This window comes from Microtus pennsylvanicus, chromosome 1, assembly GCF_037038515.1.
Source record: "Microtus pennsylvanicus isolate mMicPen1 chromosome 1, mMicPen1.hap1, whole genome shotgun sequence".
NCBI classification, from domain to species: Eukaryota; Metazoa; Chordata; class Mammalia; order Rodentia; family Cricetidae; genus Microtus; species Microtus pennsylvanicus.
Window position 1 is genome coordinate 95,869,690 of NC_134579.1, and position 15,563 is coordinate 95,885,252.

Here is a 15,563-nt window from a genome sequence, read left to right on the forward strand (position 1 = left end):
TTCATGTACATGCAAGTATGTGCACGCACAAGGATACAAACATGCATCATTTGCAAGCATTGGCGCATGTAGGCACCCAGACGCAGGCGGGCCCACTTGAGGACAATGCATGAACTTGCATGCAGACACAGACAGGACTGTCCTCAGCACCTCCTCCCTCTTTTCACAGACATTTTGCAATACTACTTGGCTTGCTCGCCCCGTGCCACCAACCCCTTCCAACAGGTGAGAGCCAGACTGGTCCTGGGTAGCCAGGGCCAGAGACACAGGGTGCGGGAAGAGGCGGAAAGGGCCATGAGCTTGTCCTCTAAGCCCACATAGCTGAAGCTACTGGCCCCTTAGGCTCTGTGCAAACTCACATCGGAGGATGCTAATCTTTCGCCCCATCCTTGTAGTGACCTATTTAATGTGGATCCTTGAGATGCCTTTCGTTCTTTGGGGTTCCCTCAGCAACCCTGCAGGACAGAGGCTAGCTGACTAGCAAATGTAGACAGGTATGGGAGGAGCCCTGGGAGCACCTCTGTAAAATGCCACCTGTTCAGAGGTCTCGGTGGTGGCATTTGAAGAGTTTGGCAGCCCCAACTAGCCATACCCTGTACCCACTACTTGTCCCCCCAGTGGGGAGAGGGTACCCTTTGCATCCTGAAGACACACCTCCATTGACGGTGCTTTACTTTGCTCTCTGGAGTGGGCGCAGGGTTTTGTTACCACTTCAGGGGTGTGTATCATCCCCTGTGTGGGCACCTTCAGGGAGAAGGGGTGACCTGTAGCCTACAGGGTGCAGTCAGGCATAACTGGCCGACGTGGGGCCTTGGAGATCACTGGGGTGGGAGGACGGCGGTGGGAGAGCAGCAGGCAGCTGCTGGATTCCACACTTCTCCGTGGAGCAGAAGCTGTCGGGAAGCCACAAAGCTCTGGTGGAAATGCAGGATGTCGTGGCCGAGCTGCTGAGGAGTGTCCCGAAGGAGCACCCAGCCACCAAGGTGAGGGGCTGTGGGCAACGGTGGCCCTGACGAACAGAAACTTGAGGGTCTTGATTGTTCCCCTTCTGTTCCCATAGCCTTTAACCCTCCTTCCTTTACCTTCCACCCCCTTTTTCTAGGCATTGCTCATGGGTTTATAAAATATCTGGGAGGCTGAGGTGGCTCAGAATGTAAGGGTCTCTGCCACCAAACATGGCAACCTGAGTCCAATCCCTGAGGCCCACATGGTGGAAGGAAGTGACTCCTACAAACTGTTGTCTGACCTCAGTTTGTTCACTGTGGCATGCTTGTGTACACACACGCGCACACACACACAAAATAAAATGTTTTTGTTCTTTAAAAAGTAATACAAGCTTGGCGTAGTGACACGCCTGTGATCATAGGACTCAGGAGGCTGAGGCGAGATCTTGAATGCTAGGCTATCCTGGGCTACATGGCCCAACCCTGTCTCAGAAATGCAAGGCCTGGCCGGGCGGTGGTGGCACACGCCTTTAATCCCAGCACTCGGGAGGCAGAGGCAGGCGGTTCTCTGGGAGTTCGAGGCCAGCCTGGTCTACAAGAGCTAGTTCCAGGACTAGCACCAAAGCTACAGAGAAACCCTGTCTCGAAAAACAAAAAAAAAAAAAAATTGCAAGGCCTGGCTGGGTGTGGTGGCACATACCTGACTTTCAGTACTAGGAAGGTAGAGTCTGGAGGATCAGTTCAAACTCCTCCTCTGCTCCGTAGGGAGTGAGAGTCCTGCCTGAACTGCAGTGAGCCCACAGGTCTCTAGGTAAGCTGGAGAGAGGGCTTAGTGACCAAGAACTTGGCAGGCACATGCAAGGAATTCCTAGGTTCCATCCCAGCACTGCAAAAAGGCAATGAGAAAAAAATCTCTCTCCAAACTGTGACTTTCTAGGGGTTTGGGTTGGGCCTTTAGCCCACAATTTGGGGACCCAGTCTATCATACCAGGTTCTGTGTTCCCAGTACAAGCCCCAATCTGTTAATAATGTTCCACAGCCAGGTGAGGTGACACTTTCCTTTAGTCAGCATTCAAGAGGCAGCCTGCATGTACTTCTGGGATGCTGGGGTTGCAGGCTTGTCTACCACAACCAGCCTAAAATCTGATTTTTGTAAAATTTATTTTTAATTCCATTTTATGTAATGGGTGTTTTGCCTGCATAAGTGTCTGGTACTTGTGTAGACCAGAGAAGGACATCAGATCCCTGGGAACTGGAGTCACAGACAGTTGTGAGCCACTGTGTAGGCGTTGAAACTCCAACCTGGGTCTTCTGAAAGAGCAGCCGATGCTCTTAACTGCTGAGCCGTTCCTTCTGCCCCCTAACATATGTTTTAAGAGCAGAACGAGGCCCAGTCGGGGACACATAGTGAGTCAGGTTCTCCCACAACACTGAAGGAAATCTAGCTAAGTGTGGTAGCGCATACCCCTAACCCAGGCCTGAAAAGGTTGAAGCAGGAGGATTGTGAGTTTGAGGCCATCTTACAGTATGTAGCAAGACTCTTGACAAGAAAATTAATTTAAATTAAATCTATCTTAGCAGTGACTGTATTGGAAAGGTATCTGTGGGTTCTCTGGTCCCTGTGTTTCCAAGGCACAGAACCCAGGCTTGCCATTTTTTTTCTGAAGACCCTCAGGTGCTGGCATGGAGTCGGGATTCAGGGGATGGGCTCTGTGGCTAGTTGTAAGATGGAAGGAGACTGGAGGCTCCATGGCTCATTTGGGTCTTCCCAGTTATCCTGACATCAAGTGTTGTGTCCACCCCAGGATCCCTTGCTCCGAGTCCAGGAGGTGCTAAACGGCACGGAGGTGAATCTCCAGCACCTCACCGCCCTGGTGGACTGCCGGAGCTTGCACCTGGTGAGGCCACTGGGCTTCCGGGGGCGGGGCAGAGGGGAGCCACTAGAAAGAGGTTTGTGGTCCCTGGGTTGATGGTGGGCCCTCTACACTGCCTCGTGTAAGGAGCATCCAGTGTGGCTTAGCAAGTTGATCTCACCACTTGTCCCCAATTCTCTCCCTGTCCTTGGCATCGTGTCCCATTCTTCCGGCTCAGGACTACGTGCAGGCACTGACAGGCTTCTGCTACGATGGTGTCGAGGGCCTCATCTACCTGGCCCTCTTCTCTTTCGTCACAGCCCTCATGTTCAGCTCCATCGTCTGCAGCGTTCCGCACACCTGGCAACAGAAGAGGTGAGGCTTTCCCTGGGGTCCTGGAATTTGGCCCTTCTGGACACTTGGTCCTGTCTCCAGCGGTGAGAGACATACACTTCCTCAGCTCTTACTGCTTCCCAGGCCTCTGAAGCATGTTGGGGGCTGCCTGCTGTTCCGGGAGCCTGTGCTATTGATTTGAGTAGTGATGGCAGCAGAAATTCCCATCCAGAGCCAGGCTCTCCTGCCCCCTTGTGTTCACTTTATGCCCTACTCCGTGAAGACTACATCAGACTGTGTCTTCTGTGGTCCCAGGGACAGATGTGCACAGCTGTGGGTGGTGAGGACTTGGCTCCTGTAGGAGGATGTTCAGGTGGCCATATCCTGCTGGGGATCCAGATGGGGCCATTGTGTCCTTATCTTTGGAGCCAGGAGTCCTCAGGGCTCCTGTCTCGGTCTCCTCAGCCTGGGAGAGTCAGGCTTCCTAGCCCTTTCAGCTCCTTCTCCTGGGGCCACGATGCTGTTTGTGGTCCAACTGAGATGGCAAGTATGTCTGCTCAGGTTTGTCCCCTGTGCCTGTGCTGTTATTCTGCTCCCTTTCCCTCTAAGTGTGATGGAGATAGTGGTGATAAAGCAGGTGATGATGGCTGGGAGAAGTGGCGCACGCCTTTAGTCCCAGCACTCGGGAAGCAAAGGCAGGCGGATCTCTGTGAGTTCGAAGCCAGCCTGGTCTACAGAGAGAATCAGTTCCAAGAGGGTATGATGATGGTGGGGATGATGAGGATGGGTGGTTTGTGGTGGCAATGAAAATGGCCGTGATGTTTGAGGTGGTGCTGGGAATGGTGGTGTTAGAATCATGGTGATGTGATTCTGCTGCTCATGATAATAAAGGTGGTTACGATAATGGCGGTAATGATTCCGAAGATGACAGCAGTGACAGTGGCAATGGTGGCATTCATGACAGTGGTACCGGTTGTGGTGTTGATAACAGCCTGGTGCTGGTGGTGGTGATAATGAAGATGGTGATGGTTGTAATGGTGGCAGTGATGGTGATTTTGGTGGGGATGGTGGCAGTACTGAAGGTGCTGATGATGGGAATGGCTGATATTAGCGGGGATGATGGTGACAATCGTGATTCTAGCGATGGTTGCAGTTGTGATGTAGTTCTGGTGTTGGGGATGTTGGGGGGAGTGGTAGAAGTCACAGTGACAGTGAGTTGTGGTAGCTGTGGTTGTGATGGTAGCAATGGTGGTGATGATGGCGGTGGTGATTCTGGTGACAACAAAGATGGTGGTGGCGATGGTGATGGTGCTGAGGATTTGCTGGTGGCTCTAGCAGTAGTGACGGTGGTTGATGGTAGTGCTGATGGCAGTGGTAACATATGAGGAGACTGCAGGAGAGTAGCCACGAGCCCTGGACCTTCATGCTTGTTCAGGTCCTGACTCTACTCTTGCTTGCTGTGTGACTGAACAGGTCACCGTATTGCTGTTGTCAAAGTGAGCTCTAAGAGGTCACATGTTGTGGAGCCCGAGTGATGGATCAGGGTGAAGAGTGTACACTGCTCTCCCATGGTACCCAAGTTTAGTTCCCAGCACATACGCTGGGCAGCTAACAATTGTTTGAAGTCCAGCTCCAAGAGAGCCAGTGCCCTCTTCTGTTCTCCACAGGCACCTGCACTCAGGTGCACAAACCTTCTTCTCATACAAGTACACAAAATTAAAAATAAAATAGGGCCTGAAGAGGTGGCTCAGCGGTTAAGAGCACTGACTGCTCTTCCAGAGGACCTGGTTCAATCAGCATCCACTTGGTGACTCACAACTGTCTGTAACTCCAATTCCAGAGGATCTGACACCCTCACACAGACATACATGCAGGCAAAACACCAATGCATATAAAATAAATAATTAAAAAGAAAAAAATTAGGGGTGGTGGCACAATTTAATCTCAGCATTTGGGAGGCAGAGGTAGGCAAATTTCTGTGAGTTCAAGGCCAGCCTGGTCTACAAAGGGAATTTCAGGACAACCAGGGTTATACAGAAAAGCTTTGACTCTAAAAAAATAAAAAATAATTCTCTCTCTCTCCTTTTTTTGGGGGGGAGGGGTTGGTTTTTAGTTTTGGTTTTTCGAGTGTGTGCCATCACACCCAGCTAATAATTCTTGTTTTAAAGAACACTTATCGAGGGCCAGGTGAGAGCTATGCGTGAGGTCCTGCAGGGCTCAGCCATGGTCACACCAGACATTCACCCTGTCCCACCTCTGAGTGCTTCCCACACGGTGGCCTCGCCTTGCAGTCCATGTGGAATAGAAGCACAGGGCTGCTGCAGAACAACCGAAGTCTGTCCCACAGCCAGTAACGGAGCAGAGAGTGGGAAGCCAGAAGGGAGCAGGGCAGGTTACCTCAGGCCTCCCAAGGTTGAGAACAAGCCCCACAAAGCCAAAAGAGGACCCCATAACTCAGGGAACGATGCATCTCAGAGGACAGACTGAGCAGCCCGCGGCCCTGCCACACATCAGCACCCCAGAGTAAGCACACTGAGTGCCGCTGTCCCTCCCTGCAGAGGCCCAGATGAGGATGGAGAAGAGGACAATGCTCCGGGGCCACGGCAGGCACACGACAGCCTTTACCGAGTGCACATGCCCAGTTTGTACAGCTGCGGCAGCAGCTACGGCAGTGAGGCCAGCATCCCAGCCGCCGCCCACACCGTCAGCAATGCGCCAGTCACCGAGTACATGTGAGTTGTGACGGCTGGGAACAGGCAGAGGTAGGGCCGGGGATGGTGTGCATACGCAACTGGGGAGCCTGCGGACTATCGGGCTGTCAGAGGGGATGGGGAGGCGGGGTTCAGGGCCTGTACAGCTGCAGGAAAAGGGGTGGGGGGCACTCTCACCAAGGCTGGGCAGCCAGGGCTTCAGGTGGAATGGCCATAGGGTGGCCACAGGGCCAGGTGGAGGGTGTGTGCCTTTGTGGTAGGCAGGTAACCTGGTGGGAGATGGGTTCTGACTGCCAGGGAAGCCGGCGTTCATAGAGGACTGTTCTGAGCTTGACACTACAAAGCTAGCATGGGCAGAGCTGGCCAGGCATAGGACCTGTCTGGCTCTAAGGTGGTCACACTTGTAATCCCATCACTCAGTTGGTAGGGGCAGGAAGATCGGGAATTCAAGGTTATCCTTGGCTACATAGCAAGTTTGAGGCCAGCCTGAGCTACACGAGACCCTATCTAAAACAAAATAAAACAATAAAAAGATGGGCCATTTCCCCCAGAGTAAGGACCATATGGCCCATGACCATTCACGTGCTCTCTCTCCCCTTCCACTCAGGAGCCAGAATGCCAATTTCCAGAATCCCCGCTGTGAGAACACCCCCCTCATTGGGCGCGAGTCCCCACCGCCCTCAGTAAGTCTCAGGGCAGGAGGGTGGGTGGGGAGATTCTCTGGCTTGAGGGCTCTACAGTCTGTCGCCATGGTACCCTGGTGTTATCTCTCACAGGCTGCCTGGGCTCTTGAGAAAGCTGTGAGCCTGTAATACCAGGGCCTAAACAAATCGGACTGGGTGGGTCCTCCAGCTCTTGGCACTCTTGAGGGGCCTGGAGGTTAGCTTGGGCAATCTTGGGGTCCTGCTACCTAGCAGTCAGCCCTTGGTTCTTTCTTGAGATAAGCAGGTGGCCAGCAGGGCCCCAGTACTTTCTTCCCATCTTTACCCTGGGCTTCCCAAAGCCTCGGCGAGGCAGCTCCATCATTAGAGCCCTGTTTCTTCTTCCCTCCTTCCGTCCTCCACCCAACCCTCCATCCCTTCCTCCATCTCTCTCTCCTCCCTTCTCTTTCCTTTCTTCCATTTGTCTCTTCCCTTCCTCTCTCCCTCCCTACCTCCCTCCGTCCCTCCCTCCCTCTCCCTAAGCATCCTCCCATGTCTCAGCCCCAGGCTGTTCTAACCCAGGCCTGATGTCTCTTCTAAGCCCCAGGAGTGAGCTGTAGACAAAAGAATCAGGGTGGATTTGGTGTCAAAGAGTAGGTGCTGTTGGAAATGTGGGGGCCCCTGGGGCTCCCCTGAGGACTGGGCTGTGAGGACAGGCTCTAAGAGGCTGAAGGCCGCCTTGTTTTAGGAACATCTGCAGTGTGTCTTCCACAACACCACAATGTTCCCTAGCACAGGGCTGAGCCAGGGTGCCAAGGACGTGGACCAGGAACTGTCAGGTCTCTGTGTCACACTCGACTGCCCTCACCCTTGCCCTCTGGTCTTGTGGTCCACTTGGGGCCGGCCACGCCTGGCGTTGAGGACACCCCTCTCTCTCTCTTTCTCCTGCATCCCTCCCACCCTGGGCCCTCCTAGCGCTACCTGGCTGCCCTGGACTCTGGCAGCCATGCAGGCTGGCAGTTTAAACCCATGGACAGCGCCCGAACACTGTGGTAGCTGTACCCTCAAAGAGTGACAGGTACTGACCCGCCCAGCCCCCCACCCCGCACGGCTGCCCGCCTGTACCTCCATGCCTTGCACCCTCTGCTCACCACTGTCCCCCATCCACTGTTTGGGGGACCGGAGGCCTCTGAAATGGTCCTGAGCCCACTGCTATCACAGTGAACCCCATTCCAGGCTTGACTCTACTGTCATCAGCTGCAGGAGGCCCAGCCCATCTTGTCACTTCTACCCAGACCCTCTGTGCATCTGACCTTAGATGCAGAGCTGGGTCCCTGGGTATGTGGTCCTGCATGCTGGCCCATGCACACAGGTATACAGGTGTGCTCACATGGGTATGAACCCCTGTCCCTGTCCCAATGCCTGCTTGGGCTCCTCCAGGTCTCTGGGCTGCCATCTTCCGTCCCATCCCACCAGTGTCCCATCCCAACCTCCTGTCCCTTGTCACTGCTGCATGTCCATGGAATGACATGGCTCTGGGGCCCCTGCTGCTCCCACTGCTGCTCCACGGCCGCTGCCCGCGACCTTAACCTAGAATGTTTCAAGGAAGCACTCAGGTCCCCAGGAGCGTTGTCCCTCTCATCTGGGGACTGTGAAGCCAGCCTGTGCTCCTTAGGGTGGGTGGGAGTCAGCCTGCTCAGCCTTCTGAGCAGTGGTGACCTTTGTCCCTGATACAGGAATGCAAACCCTTTGCACACTGCCTGGCATTGGCACATCCTCTGTGTGCATGCACACACACACACACGTACACACACACACACATGTACACCCCACACAGATGCACTACCCAAACCTTTACACCTGTTCTACTGTTAGGGTGGCCAAGATGTGCAGACTGTAATATGCAGAACCAGCCGTTCACCTCCATCTCAAAGCACACATCTGGAGGAGTTAGTGTCCCATCTGAGGGGTGGGCAGAGTCACTCTAGCCTGACACTCATGGCTGGGGGCGGGGAGGCTTAAGCCTCCTGACTCCAGTGGACTCCCCAGCAGTAGGCTGTGGCCTAGCTTCATGCAGACCTGCCCTGGGAGACCTTGTCTTGGCCCAGGGCAGAGCTCTAAAGCAGTGGCGTAGAGATGGGGTCTGTGTGGCCTTCAGGTTCTTGGCGTGTATGATGCAATTAGGGCCTTTGAAGTAGCAAGTATCCAACTGGGGCTCTAGGAGTGGCTTAGTGACAATAAGGGACTGAATGTACTTAATTGGGAAAGGAAGCTTGCCTCTGTGGCCCAGCCTGGGTTATAGAGGCTAGCCTCCATCCTTCCCTAATCTGTACCCAGTCCTTGGTCCTGGCCCTGGGCCAGCAGCTCTTACCATAGGATTCTGCCAACCACGCCCTGCACTGCTGTGTTCTGCCCCCCAAGGGTCGGCTGTGGCTCACCCTACCAAGGCCCACATCAGTGAGGCTACTGGCTGCTCAGTCCTGCCCAGAAACCCAGCTGACCCTGCTTCCTCCCTCCCTCTCTCCTCTAGTACACCTCCAGCATGAGAGCCAAATACCTCGCCACGAGCCAGCCTCGCCCCGACTCGAGCGGCAGCGGGCACTAGACCGCACACCGGCCAGCCATCTGCCCCCACGTGCCAATTGCCCCACCCTTCCTATGCCAGCACTGCTGCTTCTACCCTGCCGGACCCTCTGCAAGCTACACCAGACCAGCCCTAGGCACATCTGAAGCCCCGCCCCCACTGTCCCCACCCTGCAGGAGGCATGTAGGTGCCCAGCATGAGCTCTGGGCCAGCCTGAGAAGTGAGACTTGTGGGCACTCACCTGGACAGACACTGCCACCAGCAACCCGACCCCGCCTGCCTCCATCTCCCTCTGTCCTCTTGGGCTCTCTGAGCCCTGCTCTGTGCCAGGTGCTTCCACCCCCATGTTCCTTCCGCAGGTGGCCCTCCATGCTGTCCCCTACACTCCGGGAGTTCCCTCCCCTCCAGCTGCACCGAACCTTTCCTGGCATTGCCCTGGCCCCTGACCCCTCTGAGGATCGTTTCTCCATTCGTAGGCAGTGGAAGCCCCTGTGCCTGGTGCCCACCTGCTCGTCACTGAGTGGCCCCTTCACACACGCCCGTCTTTGCGACATCCAGCACCTGCCTTCTTTTTCCCACCCGACTTACTTGGCCCTTCCTGTCAGTTCTGAGCTGCCTCCGGGGTGGGGCTCTTCCTGCACCTTCTTCTCCCATGGTTCTCTCCCTCAGCGCCCAGCCAGCTCTCCCCAGACAGCAGGTGCCACACAGAGGTCACTCCCTGGCCCCTCAGTGCTGGCCGCCTTCTTGGTGCCAAACCCTCTTTCCCATTCATCCCGAAGAGTGGCAGCTTCATCCGTTGGTTTTTGCACGGACCGCATTTATCATCTCCAGGGCAGTCTGGGGCATAGGAGAAGCAGGACACTGCCCACTCCCCTTCCCTCTCAGTTCCATTCTTGCCCAGGACAAGCAGCAGCGCCCTCTGGAGCCTTGAGGGCTGGACTTGAGATGGCTGTGAATGCGCCCCCAGCCTCAGGATGCCGTTGTTGGGATTAACCACTAACCTCACTCTCAGCTGCCACGGGCACTCCTGGCTGACCCTGAGCCAGCAAGCATGACCCTAAGTCTAGCCTGGAGCCAGGGCTAGAGTCGTCATTTCTTTGTGGGGTGCTGCCAGGGAGGGGCCAGACCCACAGGCAACTCAAGGGCCTTGAGACCCCTCCCCAGGCAGGTGCTGCCCCAGGAGGAGCATGTCCCAGGAACTGTGGACTGAAGCCCTTTGACCTCAGTCCCCACCCTGGAACACTGCTCCCCTAAGGTGCTTTTGGCTTTAGTGTGTGATGTTTGCTGTGCTTCCTGCTGTGAGGAGCCGGATCAGCTCTCAAATCAGGACCTGGAGCCTCTACCCTGGCCCAGCCAGCTAGTGGGAGCTCTGGCCTGTGGGGTGGGCAGCTATAGGGCTTGGAGCAAGCAGCATGTGTAAGGTAACCAAGGCTGGGGCCCTGTGGCAGGAGGTGGTTTACAGACCTGTGGTCCTCCGGGAGCAAACCTGGCAGCTACAGATCCCAGAACCCCAGGCTTCAGCTCTCCCCAGAGGGGAGAGCTCTGCATTCCCTTCCTTCCAACAACCCCTTTCATTGTGCTGGTGTCTGGGACCAAAAGGAGTCGGCAGAGGACTCGCTGGGCCTAGGGTCCAAGTCTGGCCGTCTATAGCTCCTGAGCATGAGAAAACCTCAGTGGAGGGGACCCTGCCTTTGGCCCCAACTGGGCTGGCGCCAGGAATCTACAGGGCCAGGGAGGCCCAGCTGTGGCCGGTCTGCCCATTGTAAGTGTGTTCCTGGCATCAGGTTCTGAGGGAGGCATGGGGCACCCCCGCCTGGGTGCCTGGGTGTGCCCTGGGGCCTCTCAGAAGCACAAATGCTGCCCCCTGGCCGTGAGCTGGCCACAAGGTGAATGTATATAGCATGAGAGGCGGGCACTGCCCGGATGTGGCTGTGAACTTGTGCTGTCTTGGGAGTCCTGACCGTCGTGTGCGTGCGTGCTCCTATCTGTGACTCTTCACTCACCGAGGCTGAAGAAAGGAAACAAGGGGATTCCTACCCTGACCTCCATGGAGGAGGCGGCTCCTGCCACTGTGGTTATTGTTTTTGTTTTGTTTTCTGACTTTTGGGGTGCCCCTTGTCTCCTCAATCTCTCTAGTCCCTCCAGGGGGTGAACAGTACAGTGCCAGCTGCCTGGGACTGGTCCCCACTCACTTTTACCCCAGGGGATCCTACAGCTCTGGTGGGTAACAAGGAAGGCTGAGCCACCAAACCAGACCCAGGTCCCTAGCCAAGCCAGGAGGGACCTGGCTGGGACAGCAACACTGATAGGACTGATGGTCACCATGCCCCACAAACATACTGACTTCTTCTGTGAGACAGAGCTTAAGTCGCAGATCTTGGCCTGGAATAAACTCCAAACCCTCCCCTCAGTGCCCGCCCACCCACCCATCCTCTTTCACTATGCAATTCCTGGCCCCTTCCAAATGCCTGCCCTACCCAGGTCCCAGCTCTGCCCAGCCCAGAAGGTGGTTAGCTCCTGGGCTAAAGGTGACCAGGGTCTCTTGTTTGTTTCGAATCATAATGATGGTGTGCCATGCCCTTCCTCATCTATATGAGTTTGTGAGATTTGCCTCCCAGTTACTGTCCCCCTGCCTGCATCTGCCCCCAGTGGACAATGTCATCTGAATTGAGCCAGCCCCAAGTTACCCCCCAGCCTCTGTAGGACCATGGCTGTGTGTTACTGTTGCTGTGTTTTTGTTTTTTTTAAAACCGGGTTTGGGGTTCAATTTTTATTTCTTTGGGGAACTTTATTTTTCTTGGCAAATAACTAAAGTTCTTGTCCATGTAATTTCTGTGATCTCTATTCAGCTTGGGTTTCATGTTTTAAAATAAACAATTTTAAGAAAAAACGGGTCTGACTTTCCTGAACTGCCTTGGAGGATCCAGATCCATAGGCTGTACACAGGGTGACTGCCTGCAGCTCAGGCTAGGGACACAGGGCTCCTGAGTGAGGTCTGTGGGGAACCAACCATATTCAGTAGGGCCAAGATTTCATGGGTAGAGACAGGAACTTACTGGCTGGGAGGGAGCCATAGAGAGTGGCACCATCTAACCTTCATTTCAGCGGAATTGCTATAGTTGCTAAATCAGGAAGGGATCGAGGAAAGATAGAAGCAGGAGATCAGTCAGCTCCGTACTGGAGTAGGGCTCCATTGAGAAGCTGGGGGTGCAGCTCAGAGGTAGAGCCCCTGCCTAGAATCCCCAGAGAGGGGCCTGAGTGTGGCTCAGTGGTAGAGCCCCTGCCTAGAATCCCCAGAGAGGGGCTGGGGTGTGACTCAGTGGTAGAGCCCCTGCCTAAATCCCCAGAGAGGGGCTTGGGTGTGGCTCAGTGGTAGAGCACCTGCCTAGAATCCCCCAGTGAGGGGCTGGGGTGCAGCTCAGTGGTAGAGCACCTGCCTAGAATCCCTTAGTGAGGAGCTGGGGTGTGGTTCAGTGGTAGAGCCCCTGCCTAGAATCCCCCAGGGATGGGGTTATATGTGAAAAGCTGAGACAAGGTTCATGGAAAGCAAACGCCCATGAAGGCACTGGTTCCCCCTCAGGAGTCATGATAGGTGTACTTCTCAGAAGTCTCCAATAGTCTGTATCCAAAATGCCCAGAGGTTCCAGTGGGGTTCATGTTTCTGTTGGGGAGGAGAGCAAGCAGTGACTCTGCTGGCACCTGCTGCTTGAGCCACACTCAAAAGCCAGCACATGAACAGCCCATGCGCCTTGCACCTGACTCATACCGCATCAATCTGACATTAGAAGTCTAGGAATGTGCTCGGTGGTTTGATCATTCACTTGGTATATTGTTGACCCAAGGTTCAATTCTCAGTACTACAAAGGGGAAAAAAGGAATAAATCAGAAGTTGGGGACTATATTTAGTATCACATGGAACTTTGAGGCCAAAACAAAGGTCTGCATTTCTTTTTATTCACCCCTAGATTCAGGGGAGGGTTTCTGGAAAGCAGCGACTCAGACTGGGGAAAATAATCAACTGTGGCCACCAGGAGGCGCCCAAGGACCATGGTGGGTAGTGGCAGAGGCACTGGATCTGAACGAACCATTGCAACTGAGTCCCTTAAACTCCATGACATCTAGGCAACCTCCAGGGTCCAATATAGAGTGCCTCTTAGTCTTGGGATCCCTTCCAGACAAGTGTCTATGTAACTGGGCAGCAAGCAGGGTTGGTGATATTTTATATATTTTCTCCTTCTCTTGTTTTACTTATTTTAATATTTTTATGTTATGTGTATGGGTGTTTTGCATGCATGCAGTACCCACAGAGGCCCAAAGAGGGCGTCAGGTCAGATATCCCACCATTCGAATGCTGGGATTTGAGCCTGGGTCCTCTGAAAGAGCAACCAGTGCTCTTAATCACTGAGCCAACTCTCCAGACTCTGTTTGTTTGACAAAATCCAGGCTGGTCTTGAATTCTATGTAGCCAAGGATGGTCATGTGGTGCTGGGGATTGAACCCATGACTTTTCTTTGTGCTTGGCAAGCATTCGACCAACTGAGCCGCATTGCCAGCCCTGGTGTGCACATGTGCACAACTTTGTATATATGTGTGTGTGTGTGATGATAGTAGAAGTGGGACTATCTGTGCAAAGCAGAATGATTATCCAAGAGGGGGAGGAGACAGTAGAAGGGGTGGATATGGTCAGAGCATGTGATAAATGGGGCTATTTTTATGAAATTAATTACTGTAAACAATGAAAATACAGCAATAAAAAAAGCATCAAAAGACCAATGAGATGACTCAGCTGGCTACGGCATTTGCTAAGTTTAGTCCCTGGGTCCTACGAAGTGGAAGAACCTACATCTGGAGGTAGTCTTTGCCTGTATGCATGTCTGTGCACCACATGCATACCCGGTGCCTGCAGAGGTCAGAAGAGGGTGTTACATCCCTTAAGACTGGAGTAACAGCGGTGTGAGCAGCCATGTGAGTGCTGGGACTCAAACCTGGGTCCTCCGCAAGAGCAGCCAGTGCTCTTAACCGCCAAACCATCTCTCCAGCCCCAATATTATTATTATTATTATTATTATGCCAATCATCAAAAGGAAAAAAGTGAGTTTTGGGGGGGAGGGGTCAAAAAAGTAGAACTTGGGTCAGGTGGGCATAGGAGAATAGGAGAGTGTGCCACAGGCCTGGCCGATTAAGTCTTTTGAACTGCTGTCTGCTCTGAGCCTCCTGCTTCCTACCGAGACTTCAGGCCCAGAAGTCAGGGAGAGCAGGCTGAGGAAACACAGTGGACTCTTGATTCTGACATCAGAGGTCAGGGCCATTTCTGGCAGGGAGAGTGTGGAAGTCTCGGGTCCATTGCTCATTGCTCTTCTCAGACTGCTCCTGACCATCTCCACACAAACCCCACTCTGGGGTGGCTTTGTCTGGGCTGTGCCACGCTCACACACACACACACACACACACACACACTCATGTTAACTGACTTTTGCTCATACTCTGTGGTTTTGGCCTTCCGGCTCCAGCAGTGAGGCACCTCTTCCAGGAAGTCAGCCCTGCTGACCCCAGTGGGGAGGGAAGTTCAGAGAGGGAAGTTGAAAACATCAACCCCACCCTGCAGCCCTCCCCCAGACCCAGCTCAGCTAGTCCTTGCCACTGCTCCTACCACTCAGCATGAGAGAGGAAGCTGGGGGCTGAGGCTGCATTCAGCACCCTCCCTGACACCCTATAACTTAAAATTGCAGTTCGACTTTTATTGGGGGGAGGGGGCACATCGTTCTGCAGGTAGCCTAGGCTGGTCTTGGACCCTCGCAGTCCTGCCTCAGCCACTGGGATACTTGGCTTGCAGTTTTACTTTTGGAAGCTCTCCATGAAGGTGGTTTGGAACAGGACCCCTGACTGGGCCCCTCCTGGCGCTCTCAGCCTGGGTTGCGCACTCAGCCTGGGTTGCGTGTTAATGGCCAGGATGCACCCTGATGCACCTGGAGGAGAAAAATGAGTTCCTTCCCTGCCTGAGTAGCTGACCTAAGAGGAGGACTCTTGCTCAGACCTGCATGGAAGTGGGCCTTAGAAATAAACTTGCAGCCAGTTGGTAGGGCATGCCTTTAATCCCCAGCTGGGGTAGGTGTAGCTCTGAGTTCGAGGCCAGCCTGGTCTACAAGAGAGAGTTCCAGGATAGCCAGGGCTACATAGAAAAACCCTGTCTCAAAACCCCCAACCAGAATTAAACAAACAAACAAACAAATAAATAAATAGGTCGGCTTGCTTCCCTTCTGAGGAAAAAGCTGACCTGGTCAGCTACATGGGAGAAGTAGTTGAGGCTACTGGCTATGCCCTTCCTGGGCTCCTTCCTACTTGGCTCCGGTTTCTCAGATGCCTCACTTTGTAGCCCAAGCTAGCCCTGATCTCATGATCCTCCTGCCTCAGCCTCTAATACTAGGGTAAGAGACCTCTGCCACCTCACGGGGTTCCCACCATGCTCCTTGCTGCTACCATGTCCCTCCAGGATCAGG

General features: G+C 54.1%; 1 protein-coding gene across 3 annotated transcripts in view; it reads left to right on the forward strand.

Annotated features, from left to right (window-relative positions):
- The window catches only part of Ttyh3 (tweety family member 3), a 28,219-nt gene extending 16,272 nt beyond the window's left edge, over positions 1–11,947 (forward strand). The window contains exons 8-15 of one of the 3 annotated variants that reach the window (XM_075974496.1): positions 170–225; positions 891–983; positions 2,750–2,842; positions 3,036–3,172; positions 5,689–5,862; positions 6,449–6,524; positions 7,458–7,560; positions 9,013–11,947. In XM_075974496.1, coding sequence (XP_075830611.1) covers positions 170–225; positions 891–983; positions 2,750–2,842; positions 3,036–3,172; positions 5,689–5,862; positions 6,449–6,524; positions 7,458–7,538 — 710 coding nt within the window. In that variant the 3' untranslated portion in view covers positions 7,539–7,560; positions 9,013–11,947. The remainder of the gene's footprint in view (positions 1–169; positions 226–890; positions 984–2,749; positions 2,843–3,035; positions 3,173–5,688; positions 5,863–6,448; positions 6,525–7,457; positions 7,561–9,012) is intronic. The other 2 variants (XM_075974505.1, XM_075974515.1) reach the window with 2 other exon arrangements.
- Positions 11,948–15,563: the final 3,616 nt, after the last annotated feature.